General features: G+C 44.1%; 2 protein-coding genes and 1 long non-coding RNA gene across 4 annotated transcripts; 2 read left to right on the forward strand and 1 right to left on the reverse strand.

Annotated features, from left to right (window-relative positions):
- The first annotated feature begins 368 nt into the window (after positions 1 to 368).
- Positions 369 to 4,820, forward strand: LOC109767854 (protein PALE CRESS, chloroplastic). Of its 2 annotated transcripts, XM_020326577.4 has the most exons (7): positions 371 to 659; positions 737 to 816; positions 1,729 to 1,923; positions 2,537 to 2,623; positions 3,422 to 3,472; positions 3,632 to 3,811; positions 4,339 to 4,820. In XM_020326577.4, exons 1-7 carry the CDS (start codon positions 503 to 505, stop codon positions 4,570 to 4,572), a joined length of 984 nt encoding a protein of 327 aa, XP_020182166.1. In that variant the 5' UTR covers positions 371 to 502; the 3' UTR covers positions 4,573 to 4,820. The 2 variants fall into 2 exon arrangements, with proteins under 2 accessions (XP_040242414.1, XP_020182166.1); XM_040386480.2 differs by lacking the exon at positions 3,632 to 3,811 and having other exon boundaries at positions 369 to 659.
- Positions 4,821 to 7,203: 2,383 nt separating this feature from the next.
- LOC120962708 (uncharacterized) lies at positions 7,204 to 9,702 on the reverse strand. Its single transcript, XR_005753471.3, has 2 exons — positions 9,494 to 9,702; positions 7,204 to 8,309 (listed from the first exon to the last, which is right to left on the reverse strand). It is a non-coding gene; the product is annotated as an uncharacterized lncRNA (long non-coding RNA).
- A 5,237-nt stretch (positions 9,703 to 14,939) lies between these two features.
- On the forward strand, positions 14,940 to 20,540 carry LOC141032042 (protein PALE CRESS, chloroplastic-like). Its single transcript, XM_073506231.1, has 3 exons — positions 14,940 to 14,978; positions 19,775 to 19,861; positions 20,319 to 20,540. The coding sequence occupies exons 1-3, from the start codon at positions 14,940 to 14,942 to the stop codon at positions 20,538 to 20,540; spliced, it is 348 nt and encodes a 115-aa protein (XP_073362332.1).
- The last annotated feature ends 886 nt before the right edge of the window (positions 20,541 to 21,426 follow it).

The following is a 21,426-nucleotide window of genomic DNA, read 5'->3' on the forward strand; positions in this document are numbered from 1 at the left end:
GAACATCCTCAGCATCACCCAGCATGTGATGCACAATAAGTGTAATGCCACTTTATTTTTAATTTATAGATTTAGGACACTTATAATTGGCGAACATTCGTCAAAGAGGATGACATTTGTGAATATTTGCATGACAGTTTTAGTTGAAAGTGGCAGGCATCTCTTTGAAAAGATAATTTTCGTTTAAACTGCCATCTTTGATCTCGTTTTACAATTAAAATTGCAAGTAAAGATGGTTTGCTTGCCACCCGCTACGGCAAACGTTCGTTGGCTATTATTATTACCACCGATCTATACAGCTATTATTGTCAAAGACATTGTCACTGTACAACATATACTCTATATACGGTTTCAAAAATCGCTCATGAGTCGTGACAAGCACTGTGGCAGCCAACTGCGAGCATCACTGCATCCTCTGTCGGCTCGGGTTTCATCCGCAAAATCCCCCCAAAACCCCGACCGCACGCTCGCTCACCGGCGAAGCTCGTGACTCCTCCGTGCGATGGCCGCCGCCGCGCCCGCGCTTCCCACCTTCCTCCGGCCGCGGCCGCGGCCGCCCCCGCCTTTCCCCTCCTCCACGCCGCCTCTCCACCGACGCCGCCCCCCTCCGTCTCGTCTGCACCCTGCCCGTCCCGCCGTGCCCCTCTCCCCCGTCTCAGGTGCGAGACCTCGAATAATCTCGGCCCCGCCTCTTTTTACGAAACTCGCTTCAGCTTTTCTCGACCTCCCGCTGCAGCTGTGGAGAAGACGAAGGGTGCCGCTGCGGCAGCCGACGAGGTCCAGCTGGAGGGGATGCCTTCCGAGTTCTACGACGAGGTATCGCGAGTAGTTCTCAGAGGCATTTCGTCGTGCAGGTTCCGGGCAAGCGTGAGCTTCGCACACGGAGCGCGTACTTGTGTTTATAAACTCCGCCCCTTTGGGTGGGTCGATGGGATTTGGTCCTTTTATATGTATACACAGCTATACTGACCTTTTGCTTGGGACATTAGTTATATCTGCAATTCCACAATAAAATTTCTTCCATGTCCTGCAATTAGCCAATCCTGTTATTAATCCCATTTGCAAGGTCCTGGACTAGCACATCTGTGTTTTGGGTAGTGGGCAGCGGTGCTTTGTACCGCGCAATAATAGTTTTAACAAGTCCTACAATTTCTGGCTGTTCATTTGGAACAACTAGAATGACGAATCGGCATCATTAGGCTACTAGATTTGTCGATGGTCCTTCCGTATCATTTTCTTATCATACTTTTTTTTCCTATTCTTTAGCTTATATAGAATCATCACGAGGGGCTTCACCCACACATGACTCAGCCTACTCTGAGCTGACATGGAATTGTGACATGCTATTTGTATCGGAGCCACACATCTCTATTCACCCCAAATTGATGAGTTGAACACACGAATACCCTTGCTACATTGCTGCAAAACTGTCGTGAGAGCATAATTTATGTTGTTTGTTTTCTTCTGTTACTTCGCCTACCTTCGAAAATTGGTATTATCTCTCCTAACATCTTGCAATGAGCATACATCTCCATCTGATTCAAATATTCAACCATCATCGCTGTTAATCTCAGTTCATTGTCTAGACTTATATGAGTTGTGTGTGGGGGTGGGGGGGATTATACTTATGTGAGTTGAGCTGTCACATCCATGGTTTTACTATTTTACTTAACTTCAGCAGCAAAAAGAATTCTGTAACTTGTGCACCATCTGTACTTCCACTTGCAGGAGTGGCAAGCCAATCAGCGGGAGAGGACTAAGGAATGGCATGCATATCGTCAGAAAGAGGAAGCCGAGGAGGAAGCAAAATCAAGTGAATACCGAGAGATTGGGATGCGTATGAAAGCATACCCACAGGAAGAAGTTTGTAAAGCTAGGGTTTTAGTTTCAAGTTTCATAAGAGCTGGTGAAGATGTTGAGAAGGTATCTCAATGCTTCATTTGGACTCTTACAAATTTAAACCGTACTGCTATGCCTTGTTTCTCTCCCTTCCTTTTTTCTGGACCAAGAATTAAGGGAACTACACAAAATACATGAACAGATGGGAAAATTGTGATCCAACAGAGCAAATTCATGATTTATGGATCTTAACCAAGTGTTACAGGTTTAGACACTACTTTATAACTGGTAAGTCTGGAAGGAAAATGCATTTACACGAGTTATTTGAATCCAAAAGGACGAACTACCCACTCTTGAGTCTGGACTTTTGGTCAAGTTCAGTGACCTAGAAAATATTTTGATGTTAGGAGTGATCGTAATGTAGCTGTATCTAATAACATATTGAGGATTAACTACTGCTACTCACACCTGTGTCTGTGACGCTCTAGCACATGCATCCAGCGGCATGCTCCATCCAAGTTTAATTTCATATTTGTTTATATGGAAATTCGAACACCGTTAAAACAAAATCATGGAAAAGGAAGTTCAAAGTTATGTTTCCTAAATTTATTAAATTAAGTATATGTGCCGAAGCCAACTGTCGAAAACTTATTTTATGAAATATTTGATTTAATTTGCATTGTACATCTATATGCAGGTAATTGAGAAGGCTGCTGAAAGAGGAGAGCTTACCGAGCTTGTTCTCATGGTCATTTGGAATCGACTTGATGTTGCTCGGCGTGATGTATGTAAAAGCTCTGTTCTAACTTCTAAGTCATGTTACCTATAGGTCCTATGGATTGTTTATTTTTATGTACAGTTCAAGTCCTATCAGTTAGAATAGAACTTCAAGCTTGTAGCCTTCTACTGTGTGATACAGGGTCCTATTGTATGTTGGTAATTGAACTTTTGTTATCAAAAGTATTCGTTGCTTGATGCTTTGTTAGTTCACTACTTCCATGCCGCAGGTAAAGAAAAAACTATATACTCCTGATCCAAATTAATTGTCGCAGCTTTAGTACAACTTTGTACTAAGGTTTCACTAAAGCTGCAACAATTAATATGGATCAGAGGGAGTACAAATATCTTAAAAGGAACTACCCATAAACAAACCCATCGAAGGTGCATGTAGAACCATTTGATTGAGTAAAAGTTGATTTGAGATTGCATAATACTAAAGCGTGCAGTCATTCTTCTTTAAAGAATTTTGCAAGAAATTGAAACACCTGAGGGAGCTCCCAGAATCTTAGTATCTCATATATAGTTTTGTCCTTGTTTTTGTCTCTTTGTGTTAATCTGTTTAGCATTATGTCGGCATTGATTTGAATTGCTAGAGCATGACCATTGCATTTACATCTCATTGTAAGACACGGTTTCCTTCGTTTCATGGTCTTTATCTTCCTTTCTCGATTGTTCAACGTTTGATCTTTATTTATTTATTTTGACTTGTCCTCATTGCAAAAATGTATCTGAGAAGTTCCCTTGATTGTAAATTGCAAAGTTGGTATATATTTGTTTATCTGACCTTCTATTCTACCTGCAGGATGAGAAAGATGCCATCAGAAGCCTTGATCTCTTGTACAGAAGGGTAGAGGTAAGTGGAATATCTGTTCTGTATCTTATCTAGATGAGTTTCATTAAGCATTATCATTAGAGGTTTCTGCCCACAAGTGTTGATTATTTAAATTTCTCCTGTTTTTAAGGGTCTCATTAATTTGCAACTGGCTAATCAGAAACTGAAACCTGAATGCAGACTGAGATTTTAAGAAGTGAAGCAACTCCCGCCATGAGATTACTTGATGAACTTCTGAATATTCATGATGGCTCTGACGATGACAAATGGCTAAAGGCATGTAGAAAGCACATGATTGAAAATTTTCCAAGAGAGGACCCATTCACCATGGTCTTTCCTCCTGGATTCGACATGGAAAAAGTATGCTAGTTGAACGCAAGTCCCCCTTTTCTTGATGAAACTGGCAGTATTTTAATTGACAATACTCGGGTGTGAGAATTTATGAAAGAGAAAATAAAGAAAAACGCGCCTTACTTACATAGCACCCTCTTTCGGACAGTCCTCCTAGTCAGTCACTCAGGCGTGTTTAAAAATAATGGAATCTTGTAACATATGAGCCATCCTATTAATGCCAGTTAGCATAACTGTGCCAAGCTGTTATACATCTAATAAACCATTGACACCTAAAAATGCATGTTCCCTTAAAGTAAATTTTACAAAAAAGAACATAAAGTATTGCAGGGGAAGGATATTATTATCACATATCTCATGGTAAATTGACTCCAGAGATAACCAGTTGTCCTGTTATCAGTTCATACTTTTAAACTTACCATTCCCTAATTGGATTCTGAATTTCTGGTTCAAATTACTTCTCTATATCATCATGGTTCTTAGATGCTACAGAAAAATTCTGAAATTTTACTTCTCCGTATTGTTTTTCTTTTCAGCATGATGGGCAGATCAAGCTGCCTCCCCAGGACGATGATGTGCTTCTGAGAGTTGACTTTGTGAGGGAAGTCGATGAGCTGCTGAAAGAAGTTGAAGCTGAGCAAGAAAAGAGTAAGCTGCACACTGGATACGACCCGGAGTCTGTTGCGACCATGTTGAAACAGCAAGAGAAGCTGCGGACTATACGTCAAGTGGAAGCTCTCTTGGAGTTGGCAGCCACCCTGAAATGGTGAGGACTGAACAGTATCGTTTACTCTCTTCTGCGTAGACCCTAGAAGGCATCGACTTGCCTGGATGGTTCCACTAGCTGTTTCTTTGTGGTTTCTGCTAGTTAGAGCTTAGAAACTGTTAACTATTCAGAGTAGAGACATGCCATTCCTCTTCCGCAAAAAAGAAATATGTATACATTATATGCGTGGAGAACTGGAGATACGTAGTGATGTACATTTGCACCATTGATAGTGGGTTCCTTGCAACTGGATATATTTGCACTGGTGGCTGCCGCACTCATGGCGGCAAAGGTAGGAGGGTATTCCGGTGCTTGTAACGCGAGCTAGTACAAGCCAGCAAGCTCTGTGTCTGTATGACCAGAAAAAAGGGCAAATTGCTGGCCTTCTAAAGTTCTCAATTGGCTTTATAATTTGTAAATCTGATCTTCAAACTGAAAAATGAGGAGTCGTCGTGGGAAAAACACTGAGTAAGGCACTGCACATTGCAAGAGCTTGTAAAAGTAATTGCAGTTTTGCATCCTTTTGGAAATCTCATAAGCTAGGACGCTGTGCATCCATTAAGCATGGTCTGTGCTCCATGTGCTTACTGCACCTGATCGTGCAATGCTTGAGTTGCTCACATGCACACCATTCTCCTGGCATTGCAAGTTAAAAGGCAACACAGTGAGGTTGCTGGCGAGCAATACTGAGTTTACCGAAGGAATGCAATAGCTCCCACCGCTGAGTCTAACTAGCTAGACCAAGGTTCGGGAGATATGAGCGACAGTAGATCTAGGCAGCCGGTGATCGTCTATTTAGGCTTGGGATACATCTGGAATACGAGTCTGCCAAATTCTGAAGCTGTTACTTTCTCATGGCTGCCCTGTCAATTTACGTTGTTGCAACTTGCAATGCCGCTGGATCTTCGTATATGCGCGAAACCAAGTCGGCTCGATTATTCTCTAGGCTCGCCACTGGTAGTCTGGTACTTGCATTTTTGTTGTTAGCGCCTTAGCGGTATCAGCATGATTTTGGTATCCTTCTCTGCTACTAGTCTTGCTCTTCTCAGATGTTGCAGACAAGGTGCAAACAACGTCAGTTTTACATCTCTTAGGGTCATCAACATGGCTGTTCCATGGAAGTTGCTTCACCACTGCAAAGATCCGTAGAGGGCAATAGTATTGAGAGCCGCTCAACTGTGAGACCTAGAATAGCAACTCTCATACGAAAACTCACCGGAGAAGAGGATGGCTAGATGCAGTCACTGCACCACTATGAGTCCAATGAGACGAGCCGCACTCATAAATTAAACCTGAGTTCTCTTCCTTAGAAAATTGGAGAGCGCATATACCGCATTAACTTGCAAAAAAAAATACCCCCCCCCCCCCCCCCCCCAACAAACAGTATCATAAATACATAAATCTATATATTTAATAGAAGAGTTTTGTTACATAATTGAAATCAATGAGAGCCTATATAAATAGTGTGGCAGCCCATATTGAGCATGAAATCAACGGTTAAACGTCCAGTTACATGGATGCCACTCAATTCATTCATGAAAGCTTGGGCATCATTGTTCATTTGCTCACTACAAAGGTAAAGGAAGAACTTAGCAATCAATATCGAACAATGCATCACTATACTAATCAAATGCAAACAATAAAACGAAAAGAGGATTTTATTTTGCCATTCGAGCATTTACTCGAGCATGTAGCAGCGTCTGAGTCCATCTCGTCCTCATCCACCAGCGGTGGAGGGGTTGCCTGTGTGGCAACAAGAGGTGGGGTAGCACTCACGGGAACCGCGGCAGGTCGAGGGGGAAGCGAACAGGCGGCCGCATTCTTGTTTTTCTTCGCCAGCGCCGCCGTGTTGACCACTGCCTTTTTCGTCACCCAATATTCCCTTTTGCTAGTCTACTTCACCACAATCGGTATGGTGGCCACGTCGAAGGGACTGTCGCCGACCATCGTTGATGCTTTGTTGTCGATGAGGTTCCTCCCCTGCTGCCGCCTTTTCGGTGATTGCACCGCCGAATTCATGGCCGCCGGTGGTCTCTGGCGCCGGTGTCCAAGGGTGCGGCGTGGGGACGGTACCCATTCGGCCTGTCGTCGGGGGAAGGGGACGCCTGGCGACGGTGTCGTGGTGGGCGGGAAGCGTCGAGGTGAGCGGGAGAGCATGGGAGTTTTAGTCTGCCGAGCGGCGTGGACTAAATTTGAGAGAAGGGGGAGAGGCAAGTTTAGGGGGTCAAAAACTAAATTAAGAAAAGTTTTGGGTTTAGGGGATATGCTAGTTTGCTCTCTTTGGTCCTAATATCACTTTTGCCCCTCGAATTTCAGTTTTAGGGAATCTGATAGAGATGCCCTAACCCGATGTCTTCTTGTAACGTAGTGATTGCCTACTTGTTTACTCTCACGCAAGATATAAAATGGTAAGAAAATGATGTGTGTGTTTTGGGGGGGGGGGGGGGGGGGGGGGTGTTAAATGTACAGACCAAGCAGCATACTTGCTTTCAGAAACAACGCAGTGCTGATGTAGTAAGTACACCACATGTGATAATGACATGACATGTTTGAAACTTGAAAGATGAAACAAATTAGGTATAAGACCTTATTGCTTTTGAAGAGAGAAGATACAAGTAATAATGCAACTTGAAGAGATAGTAACGATTTTGGGCCACTTCTTCTATAAAAGGGACACATCGACTAAGAGAGGATACCGATCAAAGAGATCAAAGAACGAGAGTAGTGAGAATAATCAGCAAAACCAACAGAATGGGGTGGTGAAATGTTGGGTCACTGCTTGTTCCTCTAGCTGATAATCTCTAGCTTGATACCAGGCTTTGGAGGCATTTGGAATTGGCAGATGCTAGGCGTAAGCCGGATGATAACAACAACTTATCAGCCGCCTTGCTAATCGTCCGATCATACACATCATAACCGTTCGCTTGGTGTCTCACGGATTGCACTTCCAGTCAGCATTTTCCCTCTCGCGCAACACAAGAGTCAGGCACCATCATGCATCGCCCATGGTAGCGCTCCAAGCACATCTTCCAGCTAGGCAGTAGCGGCTGGGACACCACCGGAGCTGCGATGCAACGGCTGTCGGAGTTGTGATACAACGAGCGTCGACGCCGCCGGAGCTGCGATGCAGCGGCCATCGACGCCGCCGGAGCTGTGATGCAGCGGGCACCGGAGCTGCGATGCAGCAGCCGTCGACGCCGTCGGAACTGCAATGCAGCGGCCATGACGTCGCCGGAGCTGCGATGCAGCGGCCGTCGGAGCTGCACTGCTGAGCTGCGATGCAGCGGCCGTCAACGCCGTCTGACCTGCAGTGCAGAGGCCACGACGCTGCCGGAGCTACGATGCAACGGCCGTCGGAGCTGCGATGCAGCTGTCGTCGACGCCGCCGGACCTGCAGTGCAGCGGCCACGAGGCCGCCGGAGCTGCGATGCAGCGACCGCCGGAGTTGCGATGCAGAGGGCGTCAATGCTGGGTTTGCGGCAGCTTGATTCGGCACGCTCGTCGGCACCTGGGGGCTGTTGGAACTTGGAACACAAGGGCGTCACTAGTGGTCGTTGTCTGCCCCATGGAGCAGCTCATGCGGGGTAGCAGCAGCCTAGCCACTACCTAGCAATAATCACTTAAGACTGCCATCATATCCTTATTCAGACTTTTCTCAGCAATTGTACGTGTATGCGTCTTGTTGAAAACTGTTTTGAGAATAATCCATCAGTAGAGTCTTCATCATCCATCGTTGAGGCTCTGCGAGGAGAAAACACAAACCACAACAAAAATAAAAACGTTGTAGTAACTATGCAACAAGAGTAGTAGACCAACTAGATAGAAAACACACTATCTCTACATTGCCACTACTTGCTGAAACACAAATTGCTAGATAAAAAACCATCACCTCTACATCTGCATATTACCAACAAAACAAATAAAACACATCACCCCTGGATATAAACCCCCACCTCTACATTTGCATATTACCGATAAAACAAAAGAACACATCATCCCTGAATATAATACCCTACTGCATGTATGTCATCGATTAGCCACTGCCCACTGATAACAAAAAATAAGAAAAAACACACTGTCTAGCAGTAAACATGCAAAGAGGTAAACCTGCTGATGAAACAAAGTTACTAATGAATCGTTATCACATTATGTAGCACACCATGCATGTAGTCGCAAGCCTCATTTTTTGACAAAGGGGGTCCTAGAAAAATGAACAAAAAAACCACTAGAGTCTGTGTTGCACTGAAACACCATCACTCTCACTTGCGTAGAATCAAGTCCATGACTAGAAAACAGAAAACAAAAAGCACATCCCAGTCTGGACAACAAAACATTCCTGCTGTTGTGTGCAAACTGCAAATCGCTGCTCTGAAATGAACACAAAACTACTAGAGTCTATGCTACATATGAAGCACCACTCCCAGTTGCGTAGAATCAAGCCCACTACTAGAAAAAAGAGAACAAAAAGGTACATCCCAATCTGGACAACAAACATTCCTGCTGCTGCTTACAATTAGTGCTCTGAAAATTAAATAAAGAACACTAGATTCTGTGCTACAAATGAAGCAGCACTCCCAGTCTGAACTCTGAAGAACATTCCTGTTGTTGTGAAACAGCAGATCAGATCACCTCTCACAGTGGATTTGCTGCGTTGGCTGTGGATTCGCTAATGTAAAACAAAGCAAATTCGTCACACACACACGATCTATCCAGCAACCACCCCCTGACCTTATCGTCCCTGACCTAAAGGCTCCCAACGAGCCCCTCCGCCCCACAATCATCTCGCTGTCAAGTCCCCTCCGCCCCTAGAGCGCCGGTCCTCGATCTCCCACGTACCACTGTGAATTTGGAGGGGGTCGTTGGGAGCCTTTATCCTGTACTGAGACCTATCATTTCGGTTTGATTTGGGGGCGGGTGTGGAATACCTGTGCGGCGGAGCGTCGTCGTCGATGCTGTCAGTTGTCGCCGTGCGCGCCTCCACTTCCCGTCGCCGTCGCTTCGCCGCTCCGGATGCCGTCACGTCGCCTCTCGCGTCAGCTGCTGCCTGGGTGGCGCCCGGATCTGAGTCCTCTGCTTCGCTATCCGCGAGACACCACGCGATTGGAACAAGCCCGTGTTGCCAGCGAGAGTATCCAGGCGGGCACGTGAGAGAATCCAGCGCCGCACGATCAAACCCGATCGGACGGCTCGCGGGGAGGCTTGCGGCAGCCAGAAATCAATCGGTCTAAATAAAGAGTTCTCCTTTGGAATTTAGCTATCCTGTGAGCGTTTCCTCCGACTATGCATGGCGTCGGTGGTATGTGGAAAATGAAACCATACTACCCCGCTCATGATTTTCCATCTGGATAAAAGGTTACAATTCTATGGTACTGCTACATGGCGTCTAATTAAGAAACACGGGCGGCCATGCGTGGCGAAGCGCTCTATCACATTAGTACTGTTCAGTTACTCACTTGGTCAGGAAATATTTGCCATTGACTTCAGCAATGGGATGGTAGAAAATTATGCTAGTTGTTAGGGTGATGTAATGTCAACCTAGAGTTTTCAAGGAATTGACGGGTCACATGTTTGGCCTTTGGGGTTTATGGTCTTTGCGGCTGGTTGTACATTGTAACCAATGAAAAAATAGCGTGCTATATGACAAAATAGCATGGGCCTTAAATATGCTATTAGCATATGCTATATCGCGCCATAGCGTGCTATTAGCAAGACATTGTACATCAATTTATTTAGCAAGACATTTCTCAGAATGATATAGCGCTATTTTTTTCACTGACTGTAACATTACTTTTGTTGTACATGTCCGCTTATTTAGGATCGCACGACGTCATGGTCTGCGTGCCTATTTGTAGGGCATCCCGTGCTCCTCTTTGGCTCTTTCCATGTATAAGACTCTGTACTCTGTAACAGTTTCATTAGCAAGGCAAGAGATAGAGTATTCTCTCCCGCTATAGCTATATTTCAGTGGGCTGAAAAAAAACATTTAGGGTCAGTCGATTTTGTTTTTTCAAATTGTGCACACACACGTATACTACCTTGCATGCAGCCAGTCAGTGGTGAATCTAGTAGGACATTGGAGGGTAGGCTTAAAACACAAATTTCCTAAGTCTAACTAGCAAATGTATTGCAATTATTGCATGTAAACCACCAGAATATACTTGTCAAATGGTATGTTTAGCTTAAATAGGATTTTGGAGGGTAGGCTTAAGCCTATTGAAGCCTCCCTAGTGGAATCGCCACTGCAGCCAGTGCGTGCAACATGGGTGACACACGGCCGATGGCACTAATTGGGGAGTTAGTGGAGAGTAATTGAGATCAATCTAACAAGCTCGTTTTAGTTTGAATTAAAAGTTAATTGTATGAATTTCCTCTGTCATGTCAACGTACAAGTCCGAATGTGTTTTCTATGTGTCTTCTTTGTTGTTTTTCATTCAGTTTTTCTTTGTTTGTGTGTGCGTGTGTGCCTGTGTGGGTGTGTGTCCGTGTGTGGGTGTGTGCGCATGCGTGCGTGTTGAGGGAGATGACCCCATCGATGTAAATGCAATTTATTTTTGACATATTGAGAGACGATTAATCTTCAGCATTGATGTTCTGTTATGAACATAGAGTATAACATGAATGTCTTAATGCAAATTATTTAATTAGTGTGTAAATTATTTTGAGATCTTAGATGTATACCAATGCCACAGATTAATTCTTTCTTAGACAACTATTTTTTTGTTTAGTTTATTATTTATTTCTTTATTCTTAAAGTGTAATGCCAATGCCACTAATTCATTTTTCCTTAGAAAACTTTATTATTTTGATTTTATTTCATTATGTTTCTTCCTTAAGGTAATACTAATGCTACTAATTCATTCCTTACTAGAGAACTTTAGTTTTGTGAAAAATCCAATTATATGCTTATTCTTTCATATTATAAAAAAGCATAATTTATGTGTAAATAGTGTGCAATATTTTTTCAATTTTTTCATCTTTTTCATTATTTTTATTTTATTTTATTTTTAAGGGTAATACTAATGACACTAATTCATTTCATCTTACATAACATTTTTTGCAAAAGTTCCATTTTTACATGCCTATTCTTGCATATTATGAAAAGATGCAAATTATGTGTAAATTATGTGCAAATTTAGTTATTATTTCTTTTGAGTTTCTTTTGCGTTTTATTTCTACTTGGAAGGTAATACCAATGTCACTAATTCATTCTTACTTAGTAAACTTTATTATTTGGATTTTGTTTGAGTTTTTCTTTCATTTCTTTCTTCATTAAGGGTAATACCAATGCTAGTAATTCATTACTTGTTCCGAAACTTTTTTTTAGAGAAAATTTCACTAGTACATGCTTATTCTACTGTATTATAAAAGAGTGCAATTTCTGTGTAAACTGTGTGCAAAAGTTGACATTTATTATTATTTTATCTCCTTTTTCCTTTAAGGGCAATACCAATGACACCTTCCAAAATGGGTAATACTAACGGCACTTATTTATTTTATTAAAAAAAATCTTTGCAAAAAAATCCACTATTACATGCTTATTATTGCATTTATTAAAATGCGCAATTTTGGTGTAAACTGTGTGCAATTTTCGTCATTATTTGTTTTAGTTATTTCATTTTTTTTCATATTTAAGGGTAGTACCAATGCCACTATTTCATTCTTAGAAAACATTTTTTTCCCAAAATTCCACTAGTATATAATTATTTCTACATGAAAAAAATGAATTGTCTATGTAAATTGTGTGCAAATCTTGTCATTATTTGTTTACATTTTTATCTTCTTAAAGTGTAATACTAACGACTTTAATGTATTTTTTTTCTGAAAACTTCATTATTTTGATTTTTTTTAATTTTATTTTTCTTCTTCTTTATGGGTAATACTAATGGCACCAATTCATTCCATCTTAGAGAACTTTGATTTCACAAAAAACCCTCTGTTATATGCTTGTTCTTACATATTGTAAATAATTGTAATTGATGTGTAAATTGTGTGCAAATTATGTCATTATTTGTTTTATTTTGTTTTTTCTAAACGGATAAACCAATCCAATTCATGCATTCTTCTTTAGCAAAATTAATTATTTTTATTTGATTTTAGTTTGTATTTCGTTTTATTTCTTCTTTTAAGGTAATATCAATGCCAATAAGTCATCGTCCTTCCGCTCCATAATTATTGTCGTGGTTTTACTTCAAATTTGAATTAAAACCATAACAGTAATTATGGAACAGAGGGAGTACTTCTTAGAAAACATTTTTTGCAAATTTTTTAATGTTATATACTTAATCTTATATATTATAAAAAACCACAATTTCAAGCACGTACTTTTTTAGGGGTACACGTACGCATGTACTTTTTTAGGGGTACACGTACGCATGTACTAGAAGGTGATTGTGGTACAATCTCACCTGGAAGCATGTACTAGCAATCAAGTACGCAACTACGGTTGATTGTTTGGACAGTTATATGAAGTCTATTCGAGATGCTAAAAGGTTCAGTACAGAGGAAATAATTAAAGGTAAAATGCCGGTTGCTGATTGGGCTTTGCCTGAAGTGAGACCTGCCCCTAGTCCTAAACCTTGGCCTCCTCCGTCTACTGAGTATGTTGCTCTATCAGTTGGTGGTTCTTTCTCAGTGGAATCTGACGCAACGGCGGCAGAAATGATTCTTAGACGACATGACGGTTCACTTATTTTTGCAGCATATCGGTTTATTTTCAATTGTAACGATTCTCTGAAAGCTGAGATTCATGCAATCATGCAAGGGATGACGCTAGCTATACAACATTCCACTCTTCCGGTCATCGTTCAATCTGACTCAAGTGAGGCGTTGTTATGTCTATCACGGAACGGACTTCTTCGTTCTGCCTATGGTCATCTTGTGGCTGAAATTAAGGAGTTGATGAGACATAGGGAGTTTATTCCTCATAAGTTGAATAGGGATCAAAACAGAGTTGCCGATCGTTTGACAAATTATAGTCGTATAGAGTGTACCACGGCTGTGTGAATGCATGTAGGACCACCATGTATTGAAGATCTTTTACCTCTCAACTGTAACTCTCTCAATATGGAATAAAACTTCTTTTCCCTCGCAAAAAAGAGTACGTACATAATATGAGCTCATAACATGCACCAATCACTGTTGGATTTAATCATGTCTTGTTCAGTCTGGCTCAGCTCATCTCATCTTACACATGCGTAGGACAACTCGTCATAGCACCGCTTGCTTATGAAACAATATATGAGATTAAAGAATTCAGCGACTCAACTTTACTATTAATTGGTGAAAGGAGAAGCATGCACCGGCCGGTCCACAACTACTCAAGGGAAGCCTCGCTAGTACACAGATCGACTCAAACAAACTGTGGTCAGTCGACTGACCAAAATATTGTCTTCAGTCGACTGTCCTCTAGCCGCTCCAATTCTCTCCAACTTGGTATCGGTCACCGGGAAGCCACCATGGCCGAGCCTTTCTCCTCCTCCGCTGCCACCAGCGCCGCTACGTCACCCGGTCTCGCTCTCCTCCACGGCGCCTGCCGCCGAGACCTCCTCTGCCACCTTCGCGGCCTCCTCGCCACCCTTCATCTTCCGTACTAATCCGTCTCTCCTCAGCGGCAGCTCCGCCTCGTCCGGATCACAGTTTGCTCCTCTCTTCTCCTTGGCCACCCTCACGCCTCCGCCGGCTCCTCGCCACCCAATCTTTAATGATCATATGACCAATCACATCAAATTCCTGTTGAACCCTGCCGATCACAACTACCACAAGTGTTGCAGCATTGTGTCAGCAATAATTTGAATTGCTAGAGCATGACCATTGCATTTGCATCTCACATTGTAAAACACACAGTTTCCTTCGCTTCATGGTCTTTATCTTCCCTTATCTTGATTGTCCAATGTTTGATCTTTATGTTTTTTGGACTTCTCATTGCAGAAATGTTTCGGAGAAATTCCCTTGATTGTAAACTGCAGAGTTGGTATACATTTATTTATTTGGCCTTCTATTCTACCTGCAGGATGAGAAGGATACCATCACAAGCCTTGATCTCTTGTACATAAGGGTAGAGGTAAGTGGAAAATCTATTCTAATCTGTATCTTATCTAGATGAGTTTAATTAAGCATCATTATTTAAAAGTTTCTGCCCACAAGTGTTGATTATTTAAATTTCTCCTGTTTTTAACAGTATCATTAGTTTGTAACTGGCTAATCAGAAAAGGAAACTGAATGCAGACTGAGATTTTAAAAAGTGAAGCCACTCCTGCCATGAGATTACTCGATGAATTTCTGAATATTCATGATGGCTATGATGATGACAAATGACTAAAGGCATGTATAAAGCACATGACTGAAATTTTTCCGAGAGAGGACCCATTCACCATGGTCTTTCCTGCTGGGTTTGAGTTCGACATGGAGAAAGTATGCTAGTTGAATGCAAGGCCCCTTATCTTGATGAAACTGGGAGTATTTGAATTGACGGTACTCGGGTGTGAGAATTTATGAAATAGAACAAAAAAAACAGCTTCTTACTTACATGGTACCCTTTTCTTTATAGGGCTCCTACATTCGTAGGTATCTCCTATAGTCAGTCACTCGGCCGTATGAAAAATTACTGTAATCTCTTAACGTATAGGCCATCCCATCAATGCTACACAGTAAAACTTTGCCAGGCTGTTGTAGATTTAACAAGATATTGACACCTAAAAATGCAATTTGCCTTAAAACAAATAGTACATGAAAAATAACATAAAGTATTGCAGGGCAAAGATATTATCACATGCCTCATGGTAAATTGACTCCAGAGGTAACCAGTTATCCTGTTATCTGTTCATACTTTTAAAGTGGGGTGGTGACTAATATATTATCCCCTCCGTTCCTAAATATAAGTCTTTTTAGAGATTCCACTACAAACTACATACGAATGTATATAGACATATTTTAAAGTGTAGGTTCACTCATTTTGATACGGAGGGAGTGCTTTGTAAATCTAGTCTTCAAACTGAAAGAAAATGAGAAGTACTTTGTCGTGGAAAAAAAACCTGAGTAAGGCACTGCACATGGCAAATAACTTTTTCGGTAAAAGTAGCTGGAGTTTTGCTTGTTTTCTACTAAAAGCCATAAGTTAGGACATTGTACACGCATTAGGCACGGCCTGTACTCCATGTGCTTGCTGGGCTTGATAGTGCGATGCTTGAATTGCTGCACATGCACATGAATCTCTTGGCCTTGGAAGTTATAAAAGGCAACCAATACTCAGAGAGAGCTCACACCGTTGATGCTAACTGGCTAAGCTAAGGTTCATGAAACAGCTAGTGCATCCCAGGGATCTAGGCAGCCGGTGATTGCTCCAAAGGCGTTATCTAGGCTTGGGATACATCTGGAATATGAGACTGCCAATATCATCTTCTGCTTCTGAGAGAGAAAAGACTGCCCACGTCTGAAGCTGCCGCTTTCTTGGCTGCCCTGCAATTCACGTTGTTGTGGTGCCATTTCTTTTCCGAACCGGCCTTACCCCCTTTCCATTAAAGATATAATGGAAATACATCAACCCCGAATTCAGCAGGACACGGGAAAGAAGGGGAAAGCGAGCTCGAGCACTTGCTAGGACCACTGAAACTCATGGCACACACTCGCCATCGAACTGTGCACCATGGGGGCAGAAACCTAGTCAACATGATCCAGCAAGTCTAGACGTATCACAACGTAGATCGGGCGAAAAGCTCAAAGTATCAGGAAGACAACTAAAGACCACCTTAGGGACGAAGTTCAAAAGACACAACATACAAAGTAGTCCAGTATCAAAACGACTGGTGACAAAATCTTCGTTCCTCCCCTGCAACCGCCTGACTTGCAGCATCAAAAATTCTCATCAGCAGACTGTTACCGCTAAGATGTTCAGCTCCAGCCCTTTGCAATATCGTCTTTCTTTTGAAGACATGCCCAGTAGATAAGTGAAGTGCAAACGGAAAAAAAAATCTCAAATGGGCAAAGATCTGCCCCCAGAACAACACCCACAGCACACCATACAATCCTGGCATAGGGCACTGGAAAAAAGATGCTATCAAGTTTCAACATTTTTGCAAAACGAACAGATAGGATTCCCAGGCCATTTTCTTTGTCTCATGACTCATCACTTGCCTAGTTAAGACTGCATCTTGAAACAATTACCAAAGGAATATTTAAATTTCGGTAACTTAGCCCCCCAAATCCACTTGAAGTTACATCCAACAAGAGGTTTCTACAGCCATTTGTACATGGATTTGGTGGAGTATCTGCCATTCTTATTGAGATCCCAGAGCTAAGATGTAAATCATTCACACAGACACCCACTTCATGCCATTGGGTAAGGAGATCGGAACTAAGCCTTCTGCCAAAGAAACTTTTCACATTAATCTGGTTGAACTGAGATACAATGCAATGAGGTTTGTTGCAAATATTAAACAGTTTAGGGAATTGATCACATAAAGGTGTATGACCATTAAGGGAGTCTTTCCACAGTCTAGCAATATCAGTAGCCCCAATACTAAATCAAGTGAATACCGAGAGATTGGGATGCGTACGAAAGCATACCCACATGAAGAAGTCTGTAAAGCTAGGGTTTTAGTTTGAAATTTCATAAGAGCCAGCGAAGATGTTGAAAAGCTATCTGAATGCCTCATTTTGGATTCTTATAAATCTAAACTGCACTGCTACACAAAATACATGAACAAATGATTGGAAAATTGTGACCCAACAGAGCAAAATATGATTTAGGGATTGCATTATAGAAGGGCAAGACACTACTTTATAACCAGTAAGTCTCGAAGGAAAATGCATTTATATGAGTCTTTTTAATCCAAAAAGGACAAAGCACCCACTCTTGAGTCTGGAATTTTGGTTAAGTTCAATGACCTTGAAATCATTTTGATGTTGGAAGTTTTTTTTTCTCTTCTCGAAAAGGAGGATAACCCCTAACCTCTACATCGAGTGATGCACACAACCATATATTTTTTATTATTCATCCAGCAACCGAACAACATTGACCCGGAAAAAACCTGAGGCCGTATGCTCGCGACAGTAACTCCACCAGATAACCAATACTAACGCTATGATAAAAGACAAACAAAATGAAAAATACACAACTCCTAGGCTAAGCCTTCAAGAAGGAATCAACGCATGTGCGCTAATGATGATGAGTCCAACCCAAGGTCGATCTCGGAATTTTCATCCCCAAAGCCAAGCTTCGATCCGTCACCGTCTGCAAGGGCACGACGCAGGCGCGCACCGGCATAGCCTGGTCGGAGATCTAGTGTTTCCATCAGAGCGCGCATGTTCGGCATTGAAGTCACCTCCACCATCAACACTAGTCCGGCTACCAACACCTCACTAGCCAGATACCACAAGTGGAGATTTCGGAAGACAACAGCCACCGACAACCACCACCTCCCTGTTGAACGCCACTGCTAGACCGGCCGCAGGCTACTGTGCTGCCACGAAGAACTGCCGCCGACAAACACCACCTCCCCGCTGCAAGTCGTTGTAGATCCCTCTCCAAAGGCCCGATGTCATGAAGAAACGAGGTTGCCACGACCTCAGTGTCGCTGGCGCTGGTCCCTCCAAGCGATGCAAGCTCCAGAAACGATGACCTTAAGAGTGACGACGACGTAGAAGCACCGCCATCGCTCCATGCCGACGAGATCTAAGGTTTCCCCCGGAATTGCCTCGGTGGTCCACCTAGGCCGCCGCCGCCACCAGCCGTCCATCATGCCTTGTAGTAACAAGGCGTCGTCGCGATAGTGCACCGCCTCGCCGTGGCGCCCAGCGGTCGAGCCACGCCCTATCCCAGGAGCACCTGCCCGTGCAGATCCCCACACGCGAGGGACAAAGAGGCCCCGTCGCCGCCGGCCAGCCTTCGCCCATCCCCGCCCTTTGGCGGTGGCGAGGGAGGAACGGGGGTTGGGGGGCGGCGCCGATTAGGGTTCCCCCTCCGCTGCCACGCTGGGGTGACGAGAGGACGACGCAAACTTAGGTGGCGTTTGGTTCAACGGCGAGGCTAGGTTGGCTAAGGATATCCTCAACCAGGTGGTTAAGGATAACCACTTTTCGTTGTTTGGTTGGGTGGGATTGGATTAGTTGAATATCCATGGTTTGTTGTTTGGTTGAAAGGATAAGAAGTGGCTAAGGACATGCCAAGTTTGGAAAATATACACAGCGCGCACACATAAGCAGCCACACAATCATCCATGAGTATAATAACAGATCGGGCTGCAGTTCGTAGTGCAAAAAATCAGAGAATATAATTTTATACTAGGGGAACTGGAGCATGGGAATTGAGAGGATAGAGCCACCGAGCCAGCCTCAGCCTAACCCATCAGGCACGCAAAGCTCGATTGCGTGGTGGCCGTCGTCGAGGAGTGCGAGGCTCCGGCTGGATCCGGTTCTACACCTTCACGAGCACTCAAGGGTGATGGTGCCATCGCAGATCCGCCCAAATCGCCATCGCCGCCGCCTTCACGCCGGGCACGCACACTGCACACGAGAGATGGCTGGATTGACAAGTAGAGGAAGGGCAAGGCCTGTCCGCCGCTGCGCTTCTCCGGCCGGCGCCCGCCGGCGCCGCCGCCAAGCCCGGGGAGGAGGAGGAGAGGTGGATAAACTGAGAGATGCTTTTCTTTCGGGAGAGTTGACTGGACGGACGACTCAGGATTCGCTTGCGACACGAACGTGGCTGCCCTCATCTCCGCCATATTTTGCCGGCTCTTCCCAACCAGCTTTTTGAGGAATATTCTCAGCATCTTGGCTATCCCTATCCTTTCATCCCTCTAAACCAAACGGGTGACATCCCTCAGAAAATTGGCTATCCCTGTCCAACTGAGGGATAGCCGATGAATCAAACGCCACCGTAGAGTATCTCTCTTTCGATGTTAGAAGTGATAAAAATATGGTTATCTTACCTGTGTCTAATGAACATATTGAGGATTTACTACTGCTACTCTCACCTGTCAGTGAAGCACTGGCATGTGCATCCTGCGACATGCTCCATCCATGTTTTATTTACCTTTTTGCTTATACAAAAAATTGAACAGTCAAAAAAAATCACGGGGGAAAAAGTTGGAAGATATGTTCCCTCAAATTATAAAATTAAGTAAATGTGCCGAAGACAACTTTTCAGTAACTCACTTTATGAAAGATTTGAGTTAAATCATTTAATTAATGCACTGCACATCTATATGCAGGTGATTGAGAAGGCTACTGAAAGTGGAGAGCTTACTGAACTTGTTCTCATGATCATTTGGAATCAAGTTGATGTTGCTCGGGGTCATGTATGTAAAGCTCTGTTCTGAGTCATGTTACCTATAGATCCTATGGTTTGTATACTTTTACGTGCAGTTCAAGTTCGATCTTTTAACATCTGGCAAATCTAGTATTATATATAGTGTCAAAGCTTGTAGCCTTGTACTGTGCAATTCAGGATCCTGTTATACATTTAACAAGACATTGTCACCTAAAAATGCAATTTCCCTTAAAGCAAATAGTAAAGGAAAAATATCAGAAAATATTGCAGGGCAAAGACATTATCACATCTCTCATGGTAAATTGACTCCAGAGATAACCACTTGTCCTGTTATCTGTTCATACTTGTAAACTTATCATTCCGTAATTGGATTCTGAATTTCCTACTCAGATTACTTCCTTATACCATCATGGTTCTTACATGCTATAGAACAATTCTGAAATTTTAGTTTTCCTTATCAATTTTCTTTTCAACATGATGGGCAGATCAAGCTGTCTCCCCAGGACGATGATGTTCTTCTGAGAGTTGACTTTGTGAGGGAAGTAGATGAGCTGCTGAAAGAAGTTGAAGCTGAGCAAGAAAAGAGTAAGCTGCAAACTGGATACGACCCGGAGTCTGTTGTGACCATGTTGAAACAGCAAGAGAAGCTGCGGACTATACGTCAAGTGGAAGCTCTCTTGGAGTTGGCAGCCTCCCTGAAATGGTGAGAAGACAGAGTATCATTTTGCTCTCTGTGCAGTCCCTAGAAGGCCAGAAGCCGACTTGCCTCGATGATTCCACTAGAGCAGAGCAGCACCTTCAAGCTGATTCTTTTTGGTTTCTGCTAGTTAGAAGCATAGAAACGCCCGACCCACCCCTCCCGTGTCGCCCCCGCATGCGACGGGGAGGGAACCCTAGCCCCCTCCTCCCCCGCCGCCGCCACAGGGCGCGCCCAGGCAAAGCCTGGCCGGCGCCGGCGGCGGCGGGCCTTCTCGTCCCCTCGCGTGTGGCGCCGGTGCGGGCCGCTTCCACGGGCCAGGGCGCCGCGGTTGGTGGGTCGGGGCGGCGCGGCAGGTGCCCTCCCGACGACGACGGCTGGTAGCTTCCGCGGCGCGTCGGGCTGCTGGCTAGAGGGGCGCGCTTGCTGCTCCTGCGCCCCGATATGGCGCTGGGAGCTGTGGGCGGCGCGGGCCGTGGGCGGCACGGGGTAGCGGCGCGCGACAGAGGTGGGCGCCCTCCTTCTTCCTCCTCTGCTCGTTGTCTAGGTGGAGCTTGAGAGCGTGGCTGGTGGGTGCTTGTTGCGGCATGGTCAGATTCGGCCGGACCTGGCCCTGCTTGCCGGCGGGCGGCCCGAGGTGCTGGCAGCGACCGGTCGGGTCGCTGCACGGATGTGGGCTGCCACGGCATGGTGGTGGCTCATGGCGGTGGTTTGGATCGTTTCACGGCAGCGGCCGGACATCTCCGGCGTCGGCTCGTTGGGAAGCGGCCTGTTTTGGCCTTCGATTCCTCTCCTCGTCGTTCGGACGCTACCTTCGTCGAAGGGCTGGCCCTCTCCCAGCTGCGGTCCATCTCCCGTCTCGCGCCCGGTGCTGCGGGACTGATCCCGTCTCGCGC

Source organism: Aegilops tauschii, chromosome 1 (genome assembly GCF_002575655.3).
Source record: "Aegilops tauschii subsp. strangulata cultivar AL8/78 chromosome 1, Aet v6.0, whole genome shotgun sequence".
Taxonomy (NCBI): domain Eukaryota; kingdom Viridiplantae; phylum Streptophyta; class Magnoliopsida; order Poales; family Poaceae; genus Aegilops; species Aegilops tauschii.

Bases quoted from the DNA above. Each gene is read 5' to 3' on its own strand.
- LOC109767854 (XM_020326577.4), top strand. From the start codon at position 503: ATGGCCGCCGCCGCGCCCGCGCTTCCCACCTTCCTCCGGCCGCGGCCG. The intron at 3,473-3,631 runs GTAAGTGGAATA...ACCTGAATGCAG, and splicing joins TCTTGTACAGAAGGGTAGAG to ACTGAGATTTTAAGAAGTGA. The intron at 3,812-4,338 runs GTATGCTAGTTG...TTTTCTTTTCAG, and splicing joins CTGGATTCGACATGGAAAAA to CATGATGGGCAGATCAAGCT.
- LOC141032042 (XM_073506231.1), top strand. From the start codon at position 14,940: ATGGTCTTTCCTGCTGGGTTTGAGTTCGACATGGAGAAA. The intron at 14,979-19,774 runs GTATGCTAGTTG...ATCTATATGCAG, and splicing joins TTGAGTTCGACATGGAGAAA to GTGATTGAGAAGGCTACTGA. The intron at 19,862-20,318 runs GTATGTAAAGCT...CATGATGGGCAG, and splicing joins TTGATGTTGCTCGGGGTCAT to ATCAAGCTGTCTCCCCAGGA.